We start from the raw sequence: 26539 nt of genomic DNA on the forward strand, positions 1-26539 counted from the left end.
AAACGAGTGTAACGAACGTTTCTGTTTTGATTTGATTGCAGGTTGCAAAATCAAGGCGCTGCGTGCAAAGACAAATACCTACATCAAGACCCCAGTGCGTGGTGAGGAGCCAGTATTCGTTGTGACAGGACGTAAAGAGGACGTAGGTCGTGCGAAACGAGAGATTCTCTCCGCGGCGGAGCACTTTTCGCAGATCCGCGCATCTCGAAAGAACTCGCTGGGCAACCTCCTCGGCGCGCCACCCGGGCCACCAGCCACCGCGCCCGGTCATGTAACGATTCAGGTACGAGTACCATACAGAGTCGTGGGCCTGGTCGTTGGGCCAAAGGGTGCGACCATCAAACGAATTCAGCATCAGACACATACCTACATCGTAACACCCAGCCGTGACAAGGAGCCGATCTTCGAGGTGACGGGCTTGCCAGAAAGCGTAGACGCGGCGAAACGCGAAATACAAGCTCATATCACTCTGCGAACCGGCACAGCGCCTGGTGTCGTTGATGAAGGTGATTTATTGGGTGCGCTGTGTCGCGGTGGGCTTGGTTCAATCCTGGGAATCTCGAATAGTATGGATCAACCGGGATCAAACAGTTCAAACGGTGGTTCCAACGGTGCATTTTCAAGCAGTGCCAGTTGCAGCAGTTCTTCTAGCACTTCCGGCGGCGCCGGATTGGGCGATATCGTGGCCATCTGGGGTCCCGGGATAGACAGGGATGAGGGTCTCGGCGAGTCGCCGTCGTTCGAATCGCAACCCACATCGGCGTCGATCTGGTCGTTCCCCAGCGTCCCGCTGCCCTCGAGACCGTCGCCACCGGCCACGGCGAGTCCAGCGTCACCCACAGATTCGCTTCTCGGTGGTGTACGGCGAGATTGCGTCGTATGCGGTGATAAGGAGGTCACCGCTGCACTTGTGCCCTGTGGACACAATCACTTCTGCATGGACTGCGGTAATCGAGTCTGCGAGAGCTCAGACCCGAGTTGTCCGATCTGTTCCAGACCTGTACTGCAGGTACTCCGCATTTTCACCTAAAGGGCCCACCACCGATCGTCTGTCTCCTGTGTAGCGGTACCCGGTGTCGTATGCAACCGCTACACCAGCAGTTTACCCTCTACCGCTCCTTGTGCACGGATGGCTAACTGATTCAGCGAGTAACGACGGCGACCAAGATGAAGAAACGTTTGGCGGCTGCAGTTATGACGACGCGATGCGACCCGCTGGGCGTTTCGCCCTCTATCCTGGAACTGGCCGGGATCCTCTTCGTGCTTGTGATGCGATCATCGTTATCGGCCATCATCGTCATCAACATCGTCGTTGTCGTCGTCATCGTTATCATCGTCTTTCCACGGTGCGACGTCATCAGGGGACCGAACGCGCACAATGTCTTAATTCCACGGCTGCCAATAATCTCTTTTAAAACGCGACGGGAATTCGCCTCGGCGAATCGACCCAGCAAGCGGGTCGAGCGTCGAGAGTCTGTTTGTTCCCGCTGACCGGATACAACGAAGCCAGCTTTTAAGTTCTACAAGATATATATTTAAAGAAAGAAATAGAGAGAATGAGAGAGAGAGAGAGAGAGAGAAAAAGAGTGACACACAGAGTCAGAGATGGAAACACACACCCACTGTCATCGTCATCGTTGCCCTCGCTCCCTTTATACTCCATACGTCTCCCCCGTCCTCTTCACCCCTTCCTGACGCTTACGTGTAGATTGAGCTCGCGGCTCGTCGAGTATATTCCGATAAGCTTCGAGGTACGAGAGAGACGGCACGAGACGGTACATCGGTACCATTCCGGGCCGACGAGCGAGACAGAGCCTCTCTATTGCCCGCAAAAGATCGACACTGTGATGTTCTACGACTGATATTGCTGTTAGTAGCGAGACTGATGATTACCGAGACGCTACTCCCTTTTTTTTCTCTCTCTCACGTAGCGATGGCCACGGTGATCCGCTGCTACATGCAACGATCGAGTCGCGGACCGACCGGCCTCGCCATACCGTTTGATTACGCTTTAATGCCGCCGGTGTTTCGCAGTTTTTTCAAAACTCTTTGCTCGTTCCTGAGATTTCCTTGGTCGAACGTTTGCTGGGAACAGAGGCAGGCTGCTTGTTTAGCATGCTGTACCTTACAGCTTTCTCGATTTCCTCTCTTTTTCTTTTTTATTTTTTTAACTAATTTTGATGACTGAGTAACGAATCACGTTCAAATCATGCCCAAAGACTATGACTCTCGACTTGTTGGTCGCTTTTAAGTTTCGCATATTTACATTACTTGCTTGCGGTCAAAGCATGCTTACTTTAACATCGTATCTTCCTCGATCCTGAATCCTTGCAATCGGCGATGACATGTATGTATGTAACTGAGGAAGATACGGGAAATAACGTTTTGTTTGTCTAATCCGCGATGTTTAATTTTGTGCCAAAAGGATTCAGACAAAAGATTATTATCCCGATGATTTTACCCCGATTGCGCACTGGGCAACCTCATGACTCTCGCACCTTGTTTCGCTTGTCCTCCAAAAAGAAGACGAAACGCGCAGTCTTGATCTCAGCGTTCGCACGCTACAAACGCGAACGCGCGTAGAAAGTGCTAAGTGTTCTCTGTATAATCGATCTGGGATGGGATTTTTGCGTTGCCGAGTGTACAATTACGAACTCGACGAACCTGCGAGCTGCTACGGTTGCGAGTGTGACAGTGAAGATTACCGACATTACGAGAATTACCAACACGTATTACACGAGACACTTATACACGCGTACACTGGGTGTAGAGACAGACACTGGATACACCGATAGATGATCTCGCATAGACATCCTACAGGTTGAAAAGAGAGGGAAAAGGAGTAGAGAGGGTCACGGGCCCCTCGATTCGCCACGAAATCACGTAGCGATATACAGCGAACGGCGCGTTCGTTCCACCCGGCTTCCCTCGCTACAACTAGAGTATTATACTTAAAATAATATCTTTATATAAGCGAAAAAAATAGCAATTGAGATAATGATAGATATATATATAATAATATATATATACATACATATATATATAATTATATACACATGTATGCATTCATATGGATGTACGTATACATGTATGTACATGCATATGTATACGTACATGTCGCGTCGGAAAGTCTGACAGAAGAGAATGCGAGAGCGAGAGAAAGTAGAATGAAAGAGAGAGAGCAAGAGACATGTAGATGGCGAATGATATTTTATCGACGAGATTTTAGATTTTGTATTTTTCGCGCGTTTCGTCGATGGGACGACGGGTGGTCTTGGGGCCGTAACCATATATACATATATATATATATATATACACATATACATATACATATACATATACATATATATGAGAGAGAGAGATACAGGGAGTTCTATCTAAGAATCTGTTACGGCGCGTGGAGAAAATGGAAAATGCAGATGAAAAAAAAGTGGAAATACACACATAGGTACACAAAAAGAAAAGACAAGGAAAAGACCAGAGCACAACGCGTAAGTCGAGGGGCCGCGCGTCCGCTCTCAGGCAGGAAGAACGAGCGCAAAAACGAGGTCGGTCGATGCGCCGGCGGCACTCGCGAGTGTATTTTTCGACTAGTAATAATGGAGCGGACCGCTTAGAAACTTGACGGAAACGATACTCGTCTCACGTAGAGATCGACGATGCGTACGTAGCGTCTCTCTTTTTTTTTTTCTATTCGTTGGAGAGGCGTAGCCGCGCATTATCGCTACTATATCAGCTCGCATTAATGTACATGTATGTATGTATACAGCGTGGATACATGTCGCGGATGTGCGTACCATCCGTCACATACATCCATTTTATTCGATACATATAGACGACGTCACTGTACCGCTTCCTCTCCGAGATCCGGACATAGAGAGGCATAGGGATCTTTTACGAAAAAATGGACAGAAAGTGCATCGACTAGTCTCTCTTGTCAGTTTTCGTGGACGAACATCGTGGATGTGCTCTCGCGCCCCATAGGACTCTACTAAGGCGCGAGAGTGCAAACGATATTCGTGGAGGAAGCCCGGTACGTGATCCGTTTCTGCATGCAAGCTCCTTTCGCAGAGAAAAGATACGAAAAAGGGCAAGAAGTTAATCAAACGGGGGCCTCCCACGACGAGGCCCTGACGCGCGCGACAGGATAGACGATGCTCCGAATTTTCTCTCGAACGGCGGCAAACGCGATATTTTAACCGTTAACACAGCGGGAGAGATAATATTTTTCTGCGTATTTCCGTTTTCCCTCGCTTCGATATCGAGTTTATTCCGTGTTCCATTTTCCTTTTCGCCCCGGCCTCCGTCATCCCCTCGATTTCTCCCCTTTCCTTCTGACCATCCTACTCGGGGCTCATCTGCCCACTCCTCCCTTCGTGGTTGTCCGCATTTCTATTTTTTTATCGTCGAAAGTTCTTGTCAATCGTTGCCATTTTTTAAACGAAGATATGCTCAAGTCGCAGCTCCGAATAAGTCGAGGTATATAATACACATATTACATATATTATATATATAAATATATATTATATATATATATATATATCTAAATCGCCCATCGTAGTGGGCGTTGAAAGAAGAGAGAGAATATTTTTTCGATCTTTCCGAACAAGAGACTTGATCCTTTTTTTGTTTATATTTTATTTACTTTTTAATTTTTGTCGCGCGAAGATGTCTCCGTTCGCCGTGTGCTTCGTTTCGTGTCTCTCCACACCAGTTCCTCCCATATTTCCCGTGTATACCGCGTATCTCCGTTCCGGGCTCTGCTTCTACACACACGCACGCGCGCGCGCGCACACACACACACACACACACACACACACACACACACAGAGAGAGAGAGAGAGATAAACACACTACACGAATAAAGACTCGCCACTCTCGCTCACGCACTCGCCGCACGATTAAACGCACGCTAAAAATACATTCGCGTACGCACGAGCTTCGGAGGGTGCGCGAAAGACATGCGCGAACGATATTTGTATATTATTTGTTACTTGTATAACGAAACGCCTCAACACGCAAGCAAACACCCGACGCGACACGGAGGGATATGCACACCCACACTTACACGTAAAACACACGGAAGACACGCGCGCACCAGTAACATGCGTAACACAAAAGTGTATATTTATATATTACAATGATCGACCTGAGAAAAAGAGAGAGAAAAGTGTTTATCGTATTTAAGTTCGAGGTATAAAGTAAATTCTATATTTTTTCTATGTTAAGTATAAAGGAAGAAAAAAAATGATGCAGAGATACGGTGATGTGACGTACACATACATATATTATATATTATATACATATATATATACATACAATATATAAAATATATATTTATAGGTATTCTTTCTCTCTTTAGCATCTACGTTCCGAAAGGCGTCGCCAAGCCGCCTCGTCGCGCGCGAGAAATGCTGGCGGCTCTGGCGTGCACGTGCAACGTAATATAATGTAGATCGTGTCAGGTAATCTCTCTCATTAACTTTGCTATGATAAGTCTGATAATCCGTTCCGGGTCGCGCGGGACTCGCCCGCGAGATTCGGGACCTGGTGAAAGGAAGAGAGGGCGATAAAAGGGGCAAAGAAGGGAGAGACGGATGGCGACGCTACGAAAAGAGAGAACCGAAAGAAAGCTCTGGAGAACGGGGAGGATATCTCGATTCCACACACACGTACACGCTACACACGCACACACATTATATATATAAACGTGCGTTTGTATATTTCGATCGGATTGCCGGGCCGAGAGAGAAAGATATTAACAATAATATATCTAAATTAATAATTATAGTAATATATGTAAATTAATGATCGACAGGGAGATTCGCGGATGTCACATCCGCGAGTACATATACACTGTTCCATGGCATGTATACTATCCATGGCGGAAGAGAAGAGAAAATCACACATGGATAGCAAGAAGCGTGAGAACTTTCGGAAACGGAAGAACGGAAGAAGCGTAGAGCCCAAAGGAAAACGCGAACTTGGAATCGTAGTAAATTAAGAAGAAAGAAAGAAAGAAAGAAGAGGAAGAGAGAGGGGTGTGTTGTAGGATGAAGGGTGGTTGTCAGGACTCGAAATAATCGCGACGCCAGACTCGAGCGGAAGAACGGCGCGGGTGCGGGCGAGGAAGCGAAAGAGGGGACACGGAAGACGAATCAAGTTTCGACGTTTTACTTTTTAGCTTTGGTTTTCCTCCTTTCCTTTCGCGATTGTTGGATGATGACCGAGAGCCGAGATATCGCGATATGAAGTGTCCGTAGACGTTTCGTCCGATTTTACCGGTGACGAGGTAAATGCGCGTACATCAGCCTCGCTCCACGATCATTCCTCCTTTATCAGTGGTGCTTTTAGAAACGAATTCGGAAGAAAATTGGACGGAGGGGTACGGTGGGACGCAGCTTTCTGACAACTCGCAATCGGCATCAAAGTTCTCGTATTTCCTCGTGAACGCGATCTTCATGATCGTCTCTCGATCTTCGTGATCGCGCGCCGGGACTTTGAGATTCGTCGAGGGACACGTCGTTATTCAGTCTTCCTTACGCGTTTCGCGTTTCGACCCTGTCGCGTACGAACCAGTGGTTTTTCTCGGCAATTCTCCAGTAGCGGCGAGAGGGAAGGTTCAGCTCGTAAATCGCGTTAGGCAAATCGCGCGAGCGAGGGATGACAGACATCTCTCACGGCAACAGAAATTCGTCGAGAACCTCCGCTAGACTTTGGGACAATCCTGCTAAAATTGATACGCGACCGAGAACACGTGCACACAGAAACACATTACATGCACACGAATACGACACACAGGCAGCCTTCACTTTGGCCGAGGTTCCGACATCGCGGGCTCGTCGGCGTCATCGTTTTCTCATCGATTCGTCATTTTCGTATCATCATCGTGTGTGTGTATATATATATATATACGCGTGCTCACAAATTTCGCGTGTCGACGCCAACTACACTAATGTCGTCGCGATCGAACGTTTTTCGAATCTTAATCGTCTCGGGAAGATCGCGCGTTCGCGATTCCGTTCTTTCGTTGCGGGGATCTTAATGGTAATCTCTCCACCACCGTTTGCCACCATTGACACCGCGCGAAACAGCGGACGTTCGCGTAATTTACAATTATATAGTGCCATACGCGTAAATCAAAAGTTGATCACTCGTGATAATAAACGGCGGTAGTTTAATGTCGTCGATGGTAACGGAGCGCGTCTCGGGGAAATTGCCGTGATTACGCGGCTATCAAACGTCGATAGCAAGAGGGGGTTCTTGGACGACACCGCTCGGATTCACCCTCGCTTCTTGGACGAGCGTCTCACCTTCTCTTCTAGCTTACATCTCGTCTACGCTCGTGTATTCGTTTTCGCGCGTCGCGGTACATTCGCGCGGATGGGGCTGTCGAAACACGCACTCGCGGACACAGTGGTATATAATAAATAAATAAATAATTAAATAAATAAATGGGACTTGGCGCGTCTAGTTTTTAGAGGCGTTCTATAACAAGTAACTTTAACTGATAAGGGGAGGAGGGTCGTCGTGACGTAAGGTTTAATAATTGTAAAATATTTAAAGCGTAAACTTTAATGATTATTGTATAGCCATTGGCTGTGACCGATAACTGCCATTTTCTTAATCGAGAAATAATAAAAAAAGAAGTAATAAACGCGCAAGCGATGATGTAGTAAGATGATACCTGCGTACATACGAGTACGCTGCAAGCATACACGATTACACGCAAACACGGTACGCAACGTGATGAGAGGCGACTAATGCACACCCACGACATACACACGATGCAACATACACACAAAACACACGACGAACATGTAAAAGACACATGTAAGAACGTCCTGGGATGCGTGTGATGAAACATCATCGCGCGATTCACGCGGGAGGAGAGACGCGGAAAACGTTTCGTGACATAAAAGTGGCGAGTACATACGAGCAGAACGATTTATTTACAAAATTGACAAGGGAAAATCGATGACACGCGAATCAATCGAGCAATGTTTGATAGTTGCAGCGAAACGACGGGAAAAATCGATTGATAACGAAGGAGAAAAGAATCCGCGATCGCGAATAACGAAATGAATCCGCGAATTGGGCGAACACCTCGCGGGAAATCGTCTGTCGACCCCTCTCAGCTTCGAGCCGCGAGCAGCAACCCCCTATTTACCCTCGCGACGTTGAAACTTGAATAATGGATAGTGCGAAGCATATTGTTAAGGATATAAAACAAGGGGGTAAAGAAAGAGAGATAGAGAGTGTGTGAGAGAAAAAGCACAGACATACACACACTTATACACGACGATACATATCGCAAACAATAATAACTAAACGTAAGAAAGATTATAGGATCTAGTAGATGTGGCAGAGTAATAAAGGAATTTTAAGAGAAAAAGAAAATAATAATTTAACTATAGGAATATATCGATGCGTGTGTGTATATATATAGAGATAGACAGAGAGAGAGAGAGAGAGAGAGTGAGAGAAAAAGAAAAAGAATAGATGATCGTTGTTGCTTGATTTATCTCTACTTACTATATGATTATATTTTATTGAATAAGTATATATCTGAGACGAGAGACAACATGAATATTATCATTATTAAGTCTTATTGCGTTAAACACATTTTATTGCATAAATGCTATTAATTATTGATACGATGAATTATATCATGATTATTATTGGTCGATACATATATAGTATATGTCTCTGATGTAGTTTTTGTTTTGTGCATAATGTGTCACGTAGCATATCGAATTTCTCTCGGCGGGATTTTTCGCAAAACGACCGCCGGTCTTTCAGCGAGATTGTGTTACTCGTTAATTTTCCTCGCTTTCTTCGCGCCCTCATCTCAGCCCGTTTCTCGCTCGAGCTTCCGCGCGCTTGGCGCGAAGAAAAGGGATTTAACGTTTCTCTCTCAACCTTGCGCCCGTTCTGTTCCACTTTCGATCGTTTCTCCCCCTCTCACCTTTCGTTTCATCATTTTCGTGGTTTGTGTGAGCTCTCGCCCGACGACGATGGATAGTGATTAGACATGAGTGAGAACATTGAGAGAATATCTAATATATTATGTCCATATATTATAAAATTATATAAACGCACATACACACACACACCACACACCACACACACACACACACACACAACACACATACACAGAGAGACATGACACGCAAAGTCATATGTGCACATCTTCGACACATACGCATCGCGACCATTGATTAAAAAAAGACCGCGCGCGTTCGAGACGAATGCAACATGGTTTGCACACATCAATCCTCCACAATCGCATTTTAATGATAAGTATTTTCTTGACATTACGAGCGAGTCACTCGCAGCGCGTGCTCCAAAGTGCGTACATAATAAATCGCAAAAGACTTGGAGGAGCAACGCTCGAACGCGCGTCTGACCGCGTACTTCTCTCTTCTTTTTTTAAATAATTACTTACGTATTCATTAAGTATTTACTTAATTACCATGAGGGACAAAGGAAGGTGGTAGTTGTCCATGGATTCGTATAGACGCGTCGGACGTAGCGCGTCTGTTGTTTCTCCTAGAAACATTATTAATTAATCGTGCATGTACGGAACGCGTGTGTTTCTCGGGCGATCACATGGCGAGTTGGTCACTTTCTGTTCTCGTCGGCGTCATCATCATCGCCTCAGCAATGATGATAGCAAAGATGAGTCGATCGAAAGCACGACGTCTCGCCGGCCACGTGTGTAACCCGCAGCCCATAGACTCGATCTCAGAGAAAGAAAGGGAATCGTTCCTTCAGTTTCTTCTTTTTTTCTCACCTTTCCCTTTCTCGGTTCGCCCGCGCTTGTTCGCGTGATTTCGCAACGCGTCGCACTAATCGGTGTTAAACGAATCCATAATTTTCTTGCTTTCCTTCGTCGCGTACGCCCGCGTGCGAACGTCGTCTCCTCATTCCTTTTCCCGCGTCTCGCTTCGTTCGTTTCGCGCCCTTTCGCGCCTTACTTTACGTCAGTCTTTCTACGTTTTTGTTGTTTTACGTCGATAATAAAGAAATATAATAATTTAATTGCCGCAACAGGAAATATATAATACCAGGTGCGGTCTAGCCTCTCGGGTCCCGTGGCCGTGTTGGAAAGTTGCAGTTGGAGATTCAGGGGAATCTGTGATGCACGGAAAATAAATAATAGGCTGTGTGACACGCGATCCGAGAGATACTACCTGGGACTAGAGAAATCAGTATTTCAGAAAGAAAAAATATATGAAAATGCATATATAACTATTATTATTATTAATATTATTAATATTATTATTATTATTATTGATATAACTCTTTTGCGTTGTGTAGGATTTGATATCAAATTGAATATCGAAGATGCATCTGTTCCTCCGAAAAACGAAAGTGAACGACAGGGAAAAAAGTTACGTTACACTGTATATTCGTGCGAAACAAATCAGATATATCTCGCTTCGTTCGTTTCAATTTGATTTTAGTGAGATTGTTTTTTTTAATTTTTAGTAATGTGATTGAGAAATGATTAATTAAGCAAGAGTTATAGTGGTTTTTGATGACTAAAACACTTAAAAGACAAGTAGAAAAGGAGAACGGGGAAAAAATTGGGGAAATTAATATTAGGGAAATATGATTTTAAAAATGACATTTTATAGAGGAAATTTTTATAGTATTCATTATATATCGTGCATGAGAAAAAAATATATAAACACATTATTATAGTTATTGCATTATTATGATTATAATTATTATATTATATTATATATCATATATATTGAATGTTGTGCTCACACACACTCAGTGTTTTTTTCATAGTCCCCGCAATGCGACAATGCGTGGGATTCTGCAAGAGGGAGAGAGAATGATGGTTTATATGAAAGAATCTAATATATGTAACGCAGATATTTTATGTTCGATGTTTTATTAATTACAATGTATTTATCATTTATATGTAACTATTATTGTAGTTGTAACTAGTATTGCTATTTCGTTTTCCATCTGTGCTTTTGTTGTTCCCTCTCTCTTTCTCCGTCTCCATCCGCTTACCCTGACAAATTAATTTTCTTGCTTCGGCTTTTTTTCCTTTCTTCCTTTCTCGAACTTCCCCATCGATCGATGGAAAGCGCCGCGACGTTGATCGACGGACAAGCGCCGATCGATCTGATTGCGGCCTGATATTCGCAAAAGGGAGAGAAATGCACTTTTGCAAATCGTTTGGGCATTAGTCGCAAATCGCGAAACTAAGAATCGCTTTTCCTTCCTTCGTTGGTGCGGTTGTTGAGAGAAAGATCAAAAGAAAGAGAGATAAAGAGAAAGAGAGAGAGAGAGAGAGATAGAGGAAGAACGAGCCTCGATGCACAGAAAGGACCGGATGTCATTGCACCGTCACAGTATCAAGCGACATCGCCACTCTTGCTCTAACGATAGCTATAAACAATCCTTGTAATAATATTAACTAAAGCCAGCAATAATTCATTGTGACGTCGCAATATTGTGGCGCCAAGGGCGATGCACCGGTTTCTCCTCGTGTATCACTTCCTCGATGTTTAACCCTTTCCCCCCGCAATCGCGTACAACGTACAAAAGGGTGGCGCTTTATATTTTTTGGCCGGTGTCCCTTCCTCCAGTGTTTCGAATGATTTGACTCGATTCACAGTTGTACATTGTACGCGAAGGATGATGATATTAATTAAATAATTAATTGTCGTATAAGCCTAGGACATTTTATCTCCCAATCTCGTTCCATCGCGAACGGAACGAGATATACACACAATCCGTACAATCGCAGCGGAAAATACACATACGATGGATATGTGTATAGTAATTATGAGTACGAGACTACTACTACTACTATTACTACTACTATTCCGGATAATTAGAACCCTTAGAAGCCACGAATGCGCGAGAGTTGAAGGCGCCAAAATATGCGAGAATTATTTTTTAGAGTACTCAAATTACAATACGAGAGAGAGAAAGCGAGACAGAATGAAAGCGATGTGAGAACGAGAGAAGAAAAAAAATAAGCGACAGAAATTATAGAACAACAACTAATTATTTTCTATATTTTTTTATATAATTTTGTGGACACGCGTTAATATATTATGACTATTAATATTATTATATTATTATTATGAATATTTTAATATATAATATGATTTTTATATAATGTGTACTTATGTTTTCTTTCCTGTGTTCTTGTCTGGTTGTTTGAAGCTTTGTGTTTGGTTAATCAGTTGTTGATTTCCGTACGACAGAAATACTGGATTCTCAAGAGGATCTGAATGAGCTTAGCGTAACACTGAAGCAATCAAACACGCCGCGCAACCGACTATCCTATATTACTCAATAATATATATTATATATATAAAAATATATATATAATATCAATATATATAATATATATTTCATTTTATTATTATTATATTATTATGTTTATTATCCTTTAATGATATATTATTCTTAATATTATCGCTACAAATAAATCCATTCTACAGATTGTCCCACGATTATCGTTGCTTCTCCTTGGAATCTGCTCAATTTGATGATGTGTTTCGCAACTTCTTGATTCCCGATTATGAGACAATCATTATACTTGTGTCGTAATATCTCGCAACTGACAGTAGCGTAGAGTAGTCGTAGGGCAGCCTGTACTGTGCATAACAATTATGCGATCATTGTCCACGAAAAGATACTTGTTTATAAATCGTACCATATCAAATTGTTTACAAAATCGTTTTATCTCCCAGCATATTTTTTCTCGAATTATGTTTTACGTCTTTCTTTATACATATATATGTGTATATACGAATTCGATGTTGTGCGACGTGAGCATCACTTTTCTATCTTCTTTTTTTTAACGATATTTGCGGTTTCGAGAGTCAGTGGTGTTTTACGCGAATCATCGACTACATCCATCGACTATTGCTCTGTCATCAAAACCTTTATTTTTGTACGATACAAAAATTACACGTTGTTCATTATAACGTCATATATAGACAAATAGACAAATAGACATTCTACTCCTTACGACATTCGAATGCGAACGATGATTCGCGACTATTCGAACGACGAGTAAAATGGAAAATATTGCCGTTTAATGTACGTTTAAGGATTCTTATACAAACCCGTACCAAAAATATTTTATTAAAAAAAGAAGTATATATATATACAAATATGTATATATACACGAGTCTCTATATAGGAACGACGCGTACACTTGCGTACTGCTGGAAACAAATTTAATAAAATGTTACGTGATTTTGATACATTAACACCTAAGTTCTCATTATTTTCTCTCGCGTTATCCAACACCTCTGTTTTCTTCGAGTTATCCATTTTTTTCTGCCTCCTACACTACGTCTGGCTCCATCCTCTCATCTTCACTTCACGCCTCAATCTTCGCTTCTTGTGCTCTCTCTCTTGTATCAAATTCTTCTTCTCTTTATTTATCTCACGCCATATCGTTACATTTAATCGAATGTGTCATCGCGGATGATTCCGAGGCGTTCCCTACCGCGTGATCGATTACTCGCGCGCGCGCGCGCGCGTGTAATTTTATCGGAGCGTCGCGAGTGCAGGGGTCTGAGAGAGGCAGACGGGGGTGTAGGAATAATACTCGTGGCACCCCATTTCGTGGTCCCGTTACTGACGGTCGCGTGTCGAACGGCAACCGGTCCGATAGTACGGTACGCAGGAGCGTGCCACGAAAATCTGTCTCGTCGATCCCTTGGGCGTCTCGGCCGCACCAAGGGCTGTTGCCCGTTGGGATGGCAACGTCGCATTGCAGCGTTGGGGTTGCGGTCGATGCCGTTCCGGTAATGGTAGCCGAGGTTACCGTTTCACGGCCCGACGTTCTCTCTCTTTGCGATTCTTTCCGAATGTATCGAGATTATCGCTCGAAGACCTTCGTCTTCGTTCTCCCCCTCGGAACCAGCCTGCTTTCGATCTCTCGTCCATGCAATTACGGAGGGGGTGGCCTTTCTATGTTTTCCCTCTTTGATTCCTTTGCCTAAGAGGATCGCCGAGAGTCCGCGCGACGACCGCGCGAGGCGGATACCACCGGGGTACCTCCCCCGAGGAATCGAAGAACTTTCGGGCGAACTCCCCCATTCCCGCCACGCCGACCGTTGGCGGCGGCTGGTGCGGCTTGCATGCATTTAAATTGTCATGAGTCATACTCCGCTGCATCAGCTCGCGCGATGATGGCAGCGCGGCAGCACTTTGTCCAATATATATATATTTATATATTATACATATGTGTGTGCGCGCGCGCGCGCGTGTGTGTGTGTGTGCGTGTGTGTGTATATATATACATATATATGTATATATACGGCGAGTAATCGCCGGCCGACGCGCGCTTCCTCTTTCTCCCTTTTGCCGTCCTACAACCCCCGCGACTTGGCGCGCGCTCTCTTTCCGTCAGCCTCTGTTGCTCCGCAGTAGATCGATAGCAGGAACGGTACTCGCCTCTCTCGCACGACTCGCGCTCTTGATATATGTATAGACCGGCATACATCGCCGTTGGAAAATCGCAGCGAACGTTCTGCCGCAAGGGGTTGAAAGAGAGCGCGCGAGAGGGTGAAGCGACCGAGAGGGTGAGACAGAGAAAGAGCGAGAGGGGAAGAGGGTGGTCGCCTCGAGGCCGATTTCAGGTCCGTAGCTCGTTCCAACTGCGCCACGTTTCTCCATCGTCGATCGCGATGACGAAGATCATGATCGTACAAAAAATTCTGATGTCGATCTTGATCTACGAATGTTTGTGGAATCTGGATGATAATTCTGGAGGAAATCTCGCTACTCGGTGGATCGGTTATTAGTTCGCATTTTGTTCGAGCCGACTCGAGATCCACCATTTGAATCGAAGGGGACCTCACCTAGATCGTGTCTCGCTGGATTTACCTTACCAGCTTCGAATCGAACTCCCTCCTTTCTGCGAAACGCTGCTCTCTCGCTTCGCTCGACATTTCCCTAATTACGACAGTTTCGTCCCCGAACAATTAGAGTCGCTGCCGAGGAGAAAGCTCGTGGTCCCGCGGAGACGGACGCCGTTATTCGAGAGCAGTTTCAAATATTCACTATTCCACCGCGGGGGATCTTCTGGTCGATCGATATGGTTTCCTCTCCGAAAAGTTTCTCGAGACGATACGAGCGCAACGTACGGGGCACTTTTCAAAGTAAATTTGCTTTTAATCACCGGGATTAAATTATACTGGTGTGTATCAGAGATGTCTCGGGTATCAACAAAAATCCCAGATATTCTCCAATCGTGTTTCTCACACGGCGAAATGAGCGATTTTCGTGAGATTTTCGCTTCCGTGTGCCATAGAATTTCCCAAGTGTTCCGCGAGCCTATCGAATTATACTTCTCTTTATTTCTAATGGTGTTTTCACACCATTCTTTTGCCTCCTCTCGTCCCTCCTCTCTCTCTCTCTCTGCATCCCCCGTCACTTCCACCCTCTTCGTCTGCATTGCGTCGTCTCCGACACTCTTTCTCTCTCCTCTCTCGGTCGATAGCTCGTAGGGGTCGCGGAGACGCGGCGACGCCCTGCCCGTCCATCCCCTTACGACTTGCCGCCAGGGGGTCTCAACCTTGATCAAAATATTTTGTGATCTCATTGCCAGACAGCCGTAACGGTCGCACGACGTTGCAGCTGGCTCGGCACACCGCCGCTGTTCGCTTATATTATTGATTATCCCGAGTCGGCTCGAACCGACTAATACGCGCGACGATATCTTTGCCGATCCCGACACTCTCGAAATCGCTCCAATATTTCGTCCGCATTTCATAAAGGCGGCTATTGTGCAACTTGAAAAATGTTTATCGCACTTCCGGTTACTTTAATTCTCCCGCTACAATTCAATTTCGCGTTCGCCGGTACGCTTTCAGCGGACTTGTTTCGAGCTGCGATATTACACGGACACGAATCGATGGCATATGAATATAAATGGCTAGGTGGTCTCTTTTGTTATATATTTTAGTTATCTTTTTTTATATTTATGGGAGATAAAGAATGCACAGGTAGACACGATTGGTCAGACAGGTCTCGAAAAGTTTTCAAGACGAGCTGTCAATACTCCTCTTATTTCACATTTACATGAATTTTTAAGTCGCCTTCCCCGCAACGAGGCTGCTAGATCGTGCACGCGGTTGGAGATACCAGATTGTATTTTAAATGCATTTTAAAAGTGAGGCGTGTCGCATGTGTATATGTTCGATAATAGATATCTGCTGCCAGTGATTCTCAATTGTTACGCACGACGAGCGGTAGCATACTCGCCGGCGTAATAATGACATAATAATGCGATTATTAAATAATGGTGTGCACAAATGTTATGTCATGCTCATTACACTTTGCGTTGTAATTCATGTGCGTTTTCGCTAATTCGTGTTATTGCGAAATGAAAAATGATAAAAGTATTCTATATTAAATAAGAGATCACTATATAAAATAAGCATGCTGTTGAATTAGTTGATTCGAAATTAGAGGGATAACACGAAAATATACCATTTTACTGATTTATTTTGCACGAAAGGAGGAGAGAAAAAACGACAAATTCGAAGGAACAGGCTCTTCTCGTTTAGTTGTAAGCGGCCGATATAATACATATTGTATTATTAGATAAAAAAATATCTTAGTTCCCAAACACACAATTCATTTGACTCGTAAAGCACTCGTAAAGTGTGTGGTTCGGAGCCAAAAGGAAACAAAATAAAAGATAAGACGAAAAGGAAAAATATGGCTATGCGGCCAGAAATATCTGAAAGGTGCGAGAAAAAATTAAATAAGATTAAGAATACATAAAAATATATAAATTATATATATATATATAATCTATAAATATACATATACGATATATGTAAATTCTAAGGCGCGTATTGCATAGATATTTATATATTATATATGATACATATTATATATATATATATATATAGCATAGAGCTATATGGACCTCTGGTAAAGAGAATGGGGGTTTTTTCTATTTTATTATGATAACGATCCTTAGGTGGTAGAGCATTTTATCTATACGAGACACGTTTTGACGAGAAGAGAAAAATGAAAACTATCCCTTATACCTATATGTATATTATTATTATATCTGTCGAGTATAAAAGTACACGCGTACATACATATATACATATTCGTACACACGCGTATATATAATACATATATATTATATATTCATAAATAGACGTTGAGAGAAAGAGATGTCACGTAAAATCTTAAAGGGTGCGATCGCGGTTTTGCAAATTGCTGTCGCATCATGATAACTCAAAATAATATATGGAAAAGTACAGGCGATGTTATTGAGAAAAATATTTAGTGAGAGAGAGAAAGCAAGAAAGTTAGAAAAATATAGAGTACGAAACAGCCATCACATGGCAATCACACGCGGAGGCACAAGGAAACTGGAAGACGCGATTATTAAACCAAAAATGAAGGGAAATTTGGAGAGAATGAGTGAGAATGAGTGAGAATGAACGAGAGAGAGAGAGAGAGAGAGAGAGAGAGAGAGAGAGGGAGAGAGAGAGAGAGAGAAACACGGAGAATAATGATAAAGAATAATTAATTTTGTACTTTTTCGTGCGCGTTGCGAAATGCTCAAACAAAGAGAAATCTTATCTAACGTAATTAATAAAACTGGCGCGCATATATGGCTGATATATATTTGGACGCACGATTCATGTTGGGGCTCAATAGACGAATGCGATACTCGGCGGTGAGCGTTGCGATGGGCGATAAATAAAGATGAGCCGTGAATGATAAAATTATGATTACGCGCTTCGATCAGCATTCAATCGCGACGAACGGTTTTCGGGCGGCGTGCCGCGAGAGATGCGGATTCGATACCTTCTGCGATCACGGAAGATGCCGATTCCGACGTCGGTCCACGAGATTCAAAGTGTCCGATACGTACAATTAATCGCGATAGGCTCGTGAGAGGCAGCTCAAAACGGAGAACAACGGCACAAACGATGAGAGGAACTCTCTTGTTTCACTCGGTGCTATTTATGCTACAGCGACGCAACAACGCACAAACTATTTACGTATTACAAGCAGGATGTTGGAAATCGTCTGAGAACTCATTTCCACGATAGAGTTTGTAGCACGCCGACCAGAGCGCAGCGAACAATTCGAATTCGAATGGTCGGGAGAACGAATATCGTCCCGCTCTCACGCCGAAAATCGAGAGAATACGAGAACGGTGATTGCTGAAGAGACGAGAAAAGATTCTATTGAAGGAGAGAAAAGAAAGGAGAAAAGAGGAAAGTGAGTAATATGAATTGTGCGACGAATGAGAGAAAAATGCGGAAGAGAGAAGCTGATGGGAAGGGAAAAAAATTTATTGATACAAAATATTAATACCTAAATGCCCGGTTTATTTTTATATTTATTTTTCGATCTATGAAACGTTATAAAAGTTTAAAATGATATTTAAATCTAAATATATATGACGATAAATACTATATACCTATGGCTCTGTGTATGAGATACATAAAAAAAAATATATATATATATTTATTGTAATAATGGATGATTATATATAATTATTGTCGACGAGAGAGAGAGAGATGGCGCATCGTATTCGCAGGTTGTACGATGCTATTACAGATTGATATTATATATCCAACGTAATGTCTCCGCGCCTCAGCCCCTCCTCATGCCTCCTATAAAGAAAATGAAGCGCTCCACAAGTCTACCGCAATTTAATTGCACTCTCCCGCCCTCTCCCCTTCCCTGATATTCTATACATGAACACCCACCATCCATTCACACATATACACATACTCATCCTTAAATCCTTAAAAGATCCTCAAAGACTCCAAGTACGAATTATACGAACATCGACTCGCTCGTGCAACATCCCCGAACGTATAATAAACTGTACTAGTTTAATAAATCTTAGTTTTGGCGTATAAAAATACAGATATCATAAACATATATATATATATACACATACATATATATATGTATATATATATATTTATATCAATGTAGTATGTTATAGTCTTTAACGACAACAAGTAAGACGGGACACCATAGATTTTTAATTAGCGTAACGACTATCGCGGGGCGTCTTCCGAGTTTGGTCGACTTGGCGGGGTATCGTAGCAATACAGGGAGGTGGAATAACACACACGGGACGGAATTGTGTGAGTCTCGCGCGGGGATGAAGCGGCGATCAGTTCGACGGAAATCCGACGAAGTCTGATCGATGCGATCGAACCGCTTTGGATCGATCAGCGAGAGCGTCTCTGATCGTATCAGCTGTCGCACAAAACCGGGAGTGATGTATTATTGGGAGAGATATATCCAAGTACAAAGAAATGCAAAATAAGAGATTCTCCCGTGCAATTTTCTTGTTGGAACCTCAATGATACGAGAGAGATAGAGAGAAATAAAGAGAGGGACAGAGAGAGCGAGAAAGAAAAAAGGGAATGCTACGACACCACGACGATCGATGGCGTCCTGCGAGCGCACCATTAAACGATAATTGAAGATATTATATATGACGAAAGGAGAGAAATCACATACTGCCCAATGCTGCTATAGCCTAGTTACTTAAGTATGACTGCACGTGTGAGAGAGAAGGAGAGATTTTGATCGGTGAGGATCGCAGAGAGAGAAAGAGAAAGAGAGCGAGGATCACACACAGGAAAGGAAAAGAGACCGTGCTTGTAAACTACAAATCTATGATATTTCATAGTCGATGTAGCCGCCGGATATTTCACTGTGTTGGCCGTGTTGTGTGTTACTGTCTATTATCGTAATGTCTGTATGTGTGCGTGCGTGCGTGCGTGATATGTGTGTGTAACACGGGCAAAGGGAAAGAGTGATGAGAAAACGAAGAGCATGGATATACGATGAGATGCGGCGAGAAGCAACAATCAGGATGCCTGTGCCGCGAGACACGATAATCGGCACACTCGATCATTCCGATTTTGTAGATCTCGATCATTTTCCGATCACTCGTTCGCTCATTCACTCATTTTGCATTTGACTACCTAAGAAAATAATGGCTAAACGCAATGGACTTGCAGATGCAAATAAGTGATATTTATTCATACACACATACATATATTATATATATAATATACATATTATATGCAGGGTATGCCAGATTTCTCGTATCTTCTTTCTTTTTCTGCGGATTATGTTCGCAGAGAGATCTAGAATATTTTGTTATTTCTCGCCGTAATGAATATTACTTTTCCATGAATTCTCATTTCCCTCTATTTATTCAGAACTGAATAATTTTGCTGAAGTCTGCTACAAGTTAAAATGATAATTAAAATTTCATAAGTTTTTGTATTTCTGAGAAAAACCTGATTTAAAAACTCCCAATTTTTTAATATGAAAATTTTTTTGATCCTCGATTTTTTCAGATGTGAATGTACTTATTTTATTGCTCAAAGAACGAATTTTATTGCTTCACAGATGAAAGGGCGCGCGTGACAACCAGGCTACCCTGCGTATACATATTTAATGTTATCCTGTATATATATTTATTTAAATATATATATAAATATATATATATAATAACATACTTTACGATACCGCATAACTTTCTGACTGATTATCCATAATGTGAGAAAGAGAGGAGAACCGCAGGAGAGAGATACATCACAGAAAGTAGGTACACTATCATTCCCCACACACTGCAACGCAACAAGCAACAACACTTCCGTGAATATCCGACGGTGGTTTTATCAACCCCCGTCGCGCCGCGCCGCGTTGTGTCGAACGAAATAACGTTGCGCGTATCCGGCCCCTTCATCTCGCGGTCGCCGGGATCCGCGAAACTCCGCAGAAAAATCCCAAGATCCTCCCAGGTTGCGCATAATTTCAACGTGTAACGTCGATCTGCAAAGACGCGCCATCGGCAGTGAGGATGCGCCTCTTATAAAGAAAAAAAAGGAAAGAAAAATAAGCAGAATTACCTAAGTGCAGTCTTGCGTGCCGTTAAGAAGAAGAAGGAAACGATGATGAAACTGAAGAAAAAAATAAAAAGAGAAATGGGAAGTTCTGTTCACACTAGCGGGACAATTCGTTGGCATTGTTCGAATCATTTGACGCGTCCGGACCAATGTCGAAGAAGTATTATTTAACGATAGGTTTCCAATAGCCAAAGTGCTGCAAATAATGATATATATATTTTTGTAAAGACACTATAGGATACAACGTCAGACGATATAAGGATAAATAATAATAATTCAGTGTTAACGGTGATTCGTTCAGCGATTTGTTGGAGAAACGAAACGTGGAAAGAAAAAAATGGGGCAGGAAAAGAGCAAGAAAGGATTGAGGGTTGAAAGGGGTTCAAGACAGATTCCCAGCGTGATCCTCGTGCGGCAGCGAGCTAGCAAACACGCGCGCGCGTGCGAGTAGAAAGACGGAAAATCGCCGGCACCGGAAATAGATGGAAGCCGGCGCGTGGATTCAAACGGATCCGATTAAAGTATCGACGTTTAACGAACGCCCGAGAGCTCCGTTACATCGATCGTGGACGTGTACGTGTACAAATAACGCGTACACGGATACATACACTAATACGTGGTCGGACCAGGCGTAGGAATTTTCGCGAGACGTCACGCGGCAAGAGAGAGCGTGGCTTCGCAAAAATTTCTGCGAGGTTTTTCGGAACCATAAAGACCGATCGATCGATCGGTCGATCGCGAAAGCGTTTCGCCCGTTGCTCGTCTCGTCATTACGGGGTTCCCGGGCGGGTCCGGACTCACGCCAGTGGACGTGGCTCGAGGATTTATCATGCGAACACCTCCACTTGCGTTTCCGCATACTGTGCACAATGAGTGATTAAGGCCTAAAAAGAACGAGAGAAAGAGAGAAATAGACACAATGCGTGCGTGCATAGCCACGCGTCACACACGCACATGCACACGCATACACGTACACAGAGCTACAGTCACACGTTTTTACTCTAGCGCATACAGAAACATAAGGATATATTATAGATAGAGCATACACGACAGAAAAAAAAATATATATATAGATATATACACAGATATATTAATAGTATTTAATACACACTAATAATTTATAATTTTTACGTATGTTATGTGATGTCATTGTCTACTAGTTATCTGATGAGACCTCCTCCGTGTGAATATCCCTCGACGACCCAGATGTCCGTATCTACTATCTACCCTCCCCGATTACCCCGATTACCCGTCCTAAGGAAAACCCCGTCGCGCATAATCTCTACTGTGTTTTCTCTCGGCTCCTAGATAAAGCCGGTTGCGTCTTCAATACGGAATTACAAAGCAATAAAGTAAATGAGACTATTTAAGAGGTACACAAGACGTGTGAATGGGAAGAACAAGAGGAGAAAACGACATTGATCCCTTTTATGAGAGTGAGTGATTCACGTGATCGTCGTGCGCTCGATCGATGGTGATCGACGGCGATTGCGCGCGGAATTTCTCGTATCTCTTCTTCTTTCTCGCTATCCCGATCTCCGCATCCTGCGCGAAGCACTCCCGCCGCAACTGAGAAATTTAATCTCCTCCATTGATCCTCCTATTTTCCGCATTCGCCGCTCCTCCCTTTCTGAACCCTTTGGAAGCAAGAGTGGTCAATGCGAGAAATGAAAAAATCATCTTTATAAATTTTTTTCATTCTCTTTCTTCGACTATCATTGAATACGCGCAACAACATCAATTTTTTAATCATCAGGTTTTTATTTCGAATCTCATCGATATTTTAATGTCACCAATTCACAGTTTTCAACAAAGAAGGCTCAATGGAGATCATAAATCAGACATTAAATCGCTCTTGCTGCAATTACGTAAACTCGGTTTTTCCCCGTCTTTCTTTTAAACATCTAAGTCTCCTTTCCGGATGTTTCCGGCGACAGAGAAGCTACCGCCAGGTGCGGTGCTCATGATACGAAAAAATCGTATATCTAAGATAGAGTGAGAGAGAGGGAGAGAGAGAAGTAGATTGCCCGTTGCTCGGCGAAACCCTCTTCTTACTTAACATCATTTCAAGCTTCCTCCTTTTTAATGCATGTATGATGCGATATATAGACTGGAACAGGATTATAATATATCGCCGCAATATTTTTATAATTTAAATCGGAAATTGTAAATTAGTATAAACGTATATATATTATATATGAGATATATATATACGACGTATAGGGCGAGCACGGCAACGGATATGTTGTAAAATTTCTTAGTGATCGAGAGATTCGCAAGAAATTTAAGAATGAGTCCTTAATAGGTACTTCATAAAAAAATTGCATAAAGTTGCATATCCTGCCTGTAATAACGTATATGTGTTATAATTTGAACGATTGTGTCATATATCGATAATATATTTATATATTGCTTTATCTATATGTAGGATATAATATATTGAAAGAAAATATATATATTATCTTCTACAATACAGTGTAAAGTTATTTTCTTTTTCTTTGATGCGATCAATTGGCGATTCTATTTCCCGGCGCAATCTATTTCTCTCAATCGATCACCATCAACTCACTCTTATTAGTTTCTTTCATGTTCGTGCATCACATTAATATCGAAATTAATATCGAGTAAATAATGTACTTAATTATTTTTTATTAGCATCTGTGTTAATCTTATTTCGCATTAATTTATCGATTTTCACGTTTCTCTATCATTATCATTATACGCAGAGCACTCAACATTTCTATTACTTATCGCAAGCTATCTCTCCTGTCGTTTCTCTTTTATTATTCACTCCCGGTCTTTCATCCCATTGGATCCTCGTGATTGAGCCGACGCTTTTAGCGCGAGAGATGGGAGATCGGGAAGAGAACGAGGAACTGCAACACGCCGAAAGAAGGATAGGAGAAAGAATATCGCGAAAATCACGACAAGACACATACCCACGACGGGGGGAGAATTATAGATATTATTATATATACATATATATATTTCTCTAAAAATTAATAGAACGTTAAACGCAAAAGACTATCTATCTACGTAATGCGAGAATGGACAAAAAGAGGAAGGGCAAGGATATAAAAGACACTTTAAAAAGTTATTAACGTTTAGAGCAAACGCGAGAGGGAGGAAGAAGCAAATTATATCTAGTTTTCGATGATATTTCGTAGGAAGCCCGCGAGGCGACGAGGGCGAGTTCTGCGCGCTATGAAGATATCCGGAGATGGAATATCGATGCGTCTACCGGAAATATGCAAAACGCGGCAGGTCGGTTTTGGCGTCGCGACGACGACGACGGAAATAACGGCGGGCCGCGACGCCCGAAACGACGAGAGGGCAGGAGAACGCGCGAAAATCAATGGGAGAGACGTACGAAAAAGAGCCATTCTCTCGCGAGAAAGGTCCCGCACTGATTCTCACCCCTCACCCTCTATTGCTCCCTCCCCTCTGTTCGTTTTAGCTCGTTAGATGTAAAACGCGACTAGACGCACATGCAACACAATCTATATATGCATATACATATACATATATATATTTTTTTGAATTGCCAGTTCCTGAATGGACCCCGAAGATCGAGATCTCCGCTGGTCCCCTCACTCCTATATCTTACTCGACGAATGTCCCTTTTAGTTCCTCCATCCTATTCACCTCCCACTCTTCACGTCCGCGTTGTTTCGCCCCGTATTTAATTCGTCGTTCATCGCCACTTTAATCGGGACACTAATCACTTAAGAGCATTAATATTAATCGAGCCCCTGGTATATCGATTGGGATGTACTCTCGGTATGCGCGCCGGAGATTCCGAGCGGAAACTCGTCCATTTCGATAAATTTCGAGTATTTACCCCATCGGAATATAGCGGAACGGACTCGCTGGGACACGCGTACGGATCGCCGTGATTTCCGGATCGTTCTGATGAGGAGGAATTCAATTGACGCAGATCGAATGAACTTTACATAATTCGACGGTACCATTGCTCAGCTCCTGCATCGACTGATTCGAGCTTGAGCACCGTCGAGCCACCTAAGCCACCCCTTAAGATCAGCCGAGGATGCTCAATCGCGAATTCTCGCTTCCTTTTACGTCTTTACACTTACTCCCTTCCGGTCTTTTCCGGTTTTACGAAGCAGAAACGACCGGAAGAACGAGGAATCGAAAGCAATGAGCGGAATACGCGCGCAATAAGAATCGGCGACGAAGCAATCAGTGCGGCATAAAGAAGGATAAGGGGAGAAATGTAAAGAGCCGCGAGAAAGAAGAGAAGAGAAGAAAAGAGAAGAAGGAAAGAACGTCGCAAGAACAAAATCGGTGCCAAACTCTTTTTAATATTGACGACTGATACAGGCAGCTGAAAAGTATGTCTTAAATCACGTGGCGCGCGATGATCTATCATGCTCAAAAAGGAAGAGAGAAAAAAAAAGAGAAAAGATGGAAGACGCACATGCTCAGAATGCTGATCGTATGTCTGAGAAAAATGGATTTACGGAGTAGACACGTATATATATTTGATGTAAGCGATAGCTATTTAGTATCCTAATAAGCGAACGTATTAATCTCCGCACGTAAAGGCACGTAAAAGTAAGGAGAACAATACGCGCGCGGCGGAAAAGCGTGGGAAGGAACGGAGGATACCGTTTTGCCGATAGATCCTTAAAATCTATAATAAGGAATAATAGAACTCCTTCGACTTTGCGCGCCAGATTACCGAGAGGAGTAGACTGATAATCATTTTTCTCACGAACTGAATCGACGTTATCGTCGATTATCGAATCGTCGTTAAGGGCAACGATATTAAATTAAATTAAAATTTTAAAAATGAGAAAAAAAAGAGGAAAATGTCGCCGACGACTGGATAAGTATTTTTATCGAATTTTGATATCGTAACATGAGACACGAGAGAGTGAGAGAAAGAGAGAGGAAGAGAGAGAGAGGAGGAGAGAGCTGAGCAGAGAGATGAGGACACTGTTCCTCCGATTCCACCTTCGCTCTCCCTTCTCCTCTCGTCCTTTGGACGATTGCATATAATCCACTCATACTCGAACGATTCTCTTTGAACCTCATTAACGCGAACGCGCTTGTCCTCTCTGACACGCGACGATGGGCGTCGCGACGATGCGTCGCCAGCTCAGCAAGGTGTATGCTCCCCATCTCTTCCCGGCCTTCCCTATATCTCATAGAACCCTCGATATATTCGTATTCACGTTTCGTATCATAGCACGCGAGTATTTTCGACGTGGTCGCTCGTATGTCTGGTGATGATCCGTTTCTCTCAGCCCTACGACCGACTGGCGTACTTCGGCGCGCGCGGCGAACAGAAGTGCGTACTTCCGGTACCGAACCAGTACCTGGACCTGGATCGGATTCTTACTCACCACAATCAGTGTCCGTGAGTGTCCGCCACCGCGGCGTCAAATCGTTGACTCGCCGGGGGAGGAGACGAGGCTGCACTCTTGGTACAAGGAAACACAAGTCCACTTACAGTATTATGAAAAAAGAAAAGATAGCTGAATCTTCCATACAATGTTGAGACTCATAAGATTAATAAATATATAGAAGATACCTATAAAGTCACTTTTATCAATGTTACGAGATACTCTGTAAAATTTATGAAAAGT

At 43.1% G+C, this 26539-nt stretch overlaps 1 protein-coding gene across 1 annotated transcript in view; it reads left to right on the forward strand.

Annotated features, from left to right (window-relative positions):
• Window positions 1–25725, forward strand: part of LOC105274484 (RNA-binding protein MEX3B) — a 56459-nt gene extending 30734 nt beyond the window's left edge. Inside the window, exon 2 of the mRNA XM_011330654.3 lies at window positions 42–25725. Within this exon, the coding sequence (XP_011328956.1) occupies window positions 42–1030 (989 nt within the window). The 3' untranslated portion in view covers window positions 1031–25725. The remainder of the gene's footprint in view (window positions 1–41) is intronic.
• The last annotated feature ends 814 nt before the right edge of the window (window positions 25726–26539 follow it).

Source organism: Ooceraea biroi, chromosome 11 (genome assembly GCF_003672135.1).
Source record: "Ooceraea biroi isolate clonal line C1 chromosome 11, Obir_v5.4, whole genome shotgun sequence".
NCBI classification, from domain to species: domain Eukaryota; kingdom Metazoa; phylum Arthropoda; class Insecta; order Hymenoptera; family Formicidae; genus Ooceraea; species Ooceraea biroi.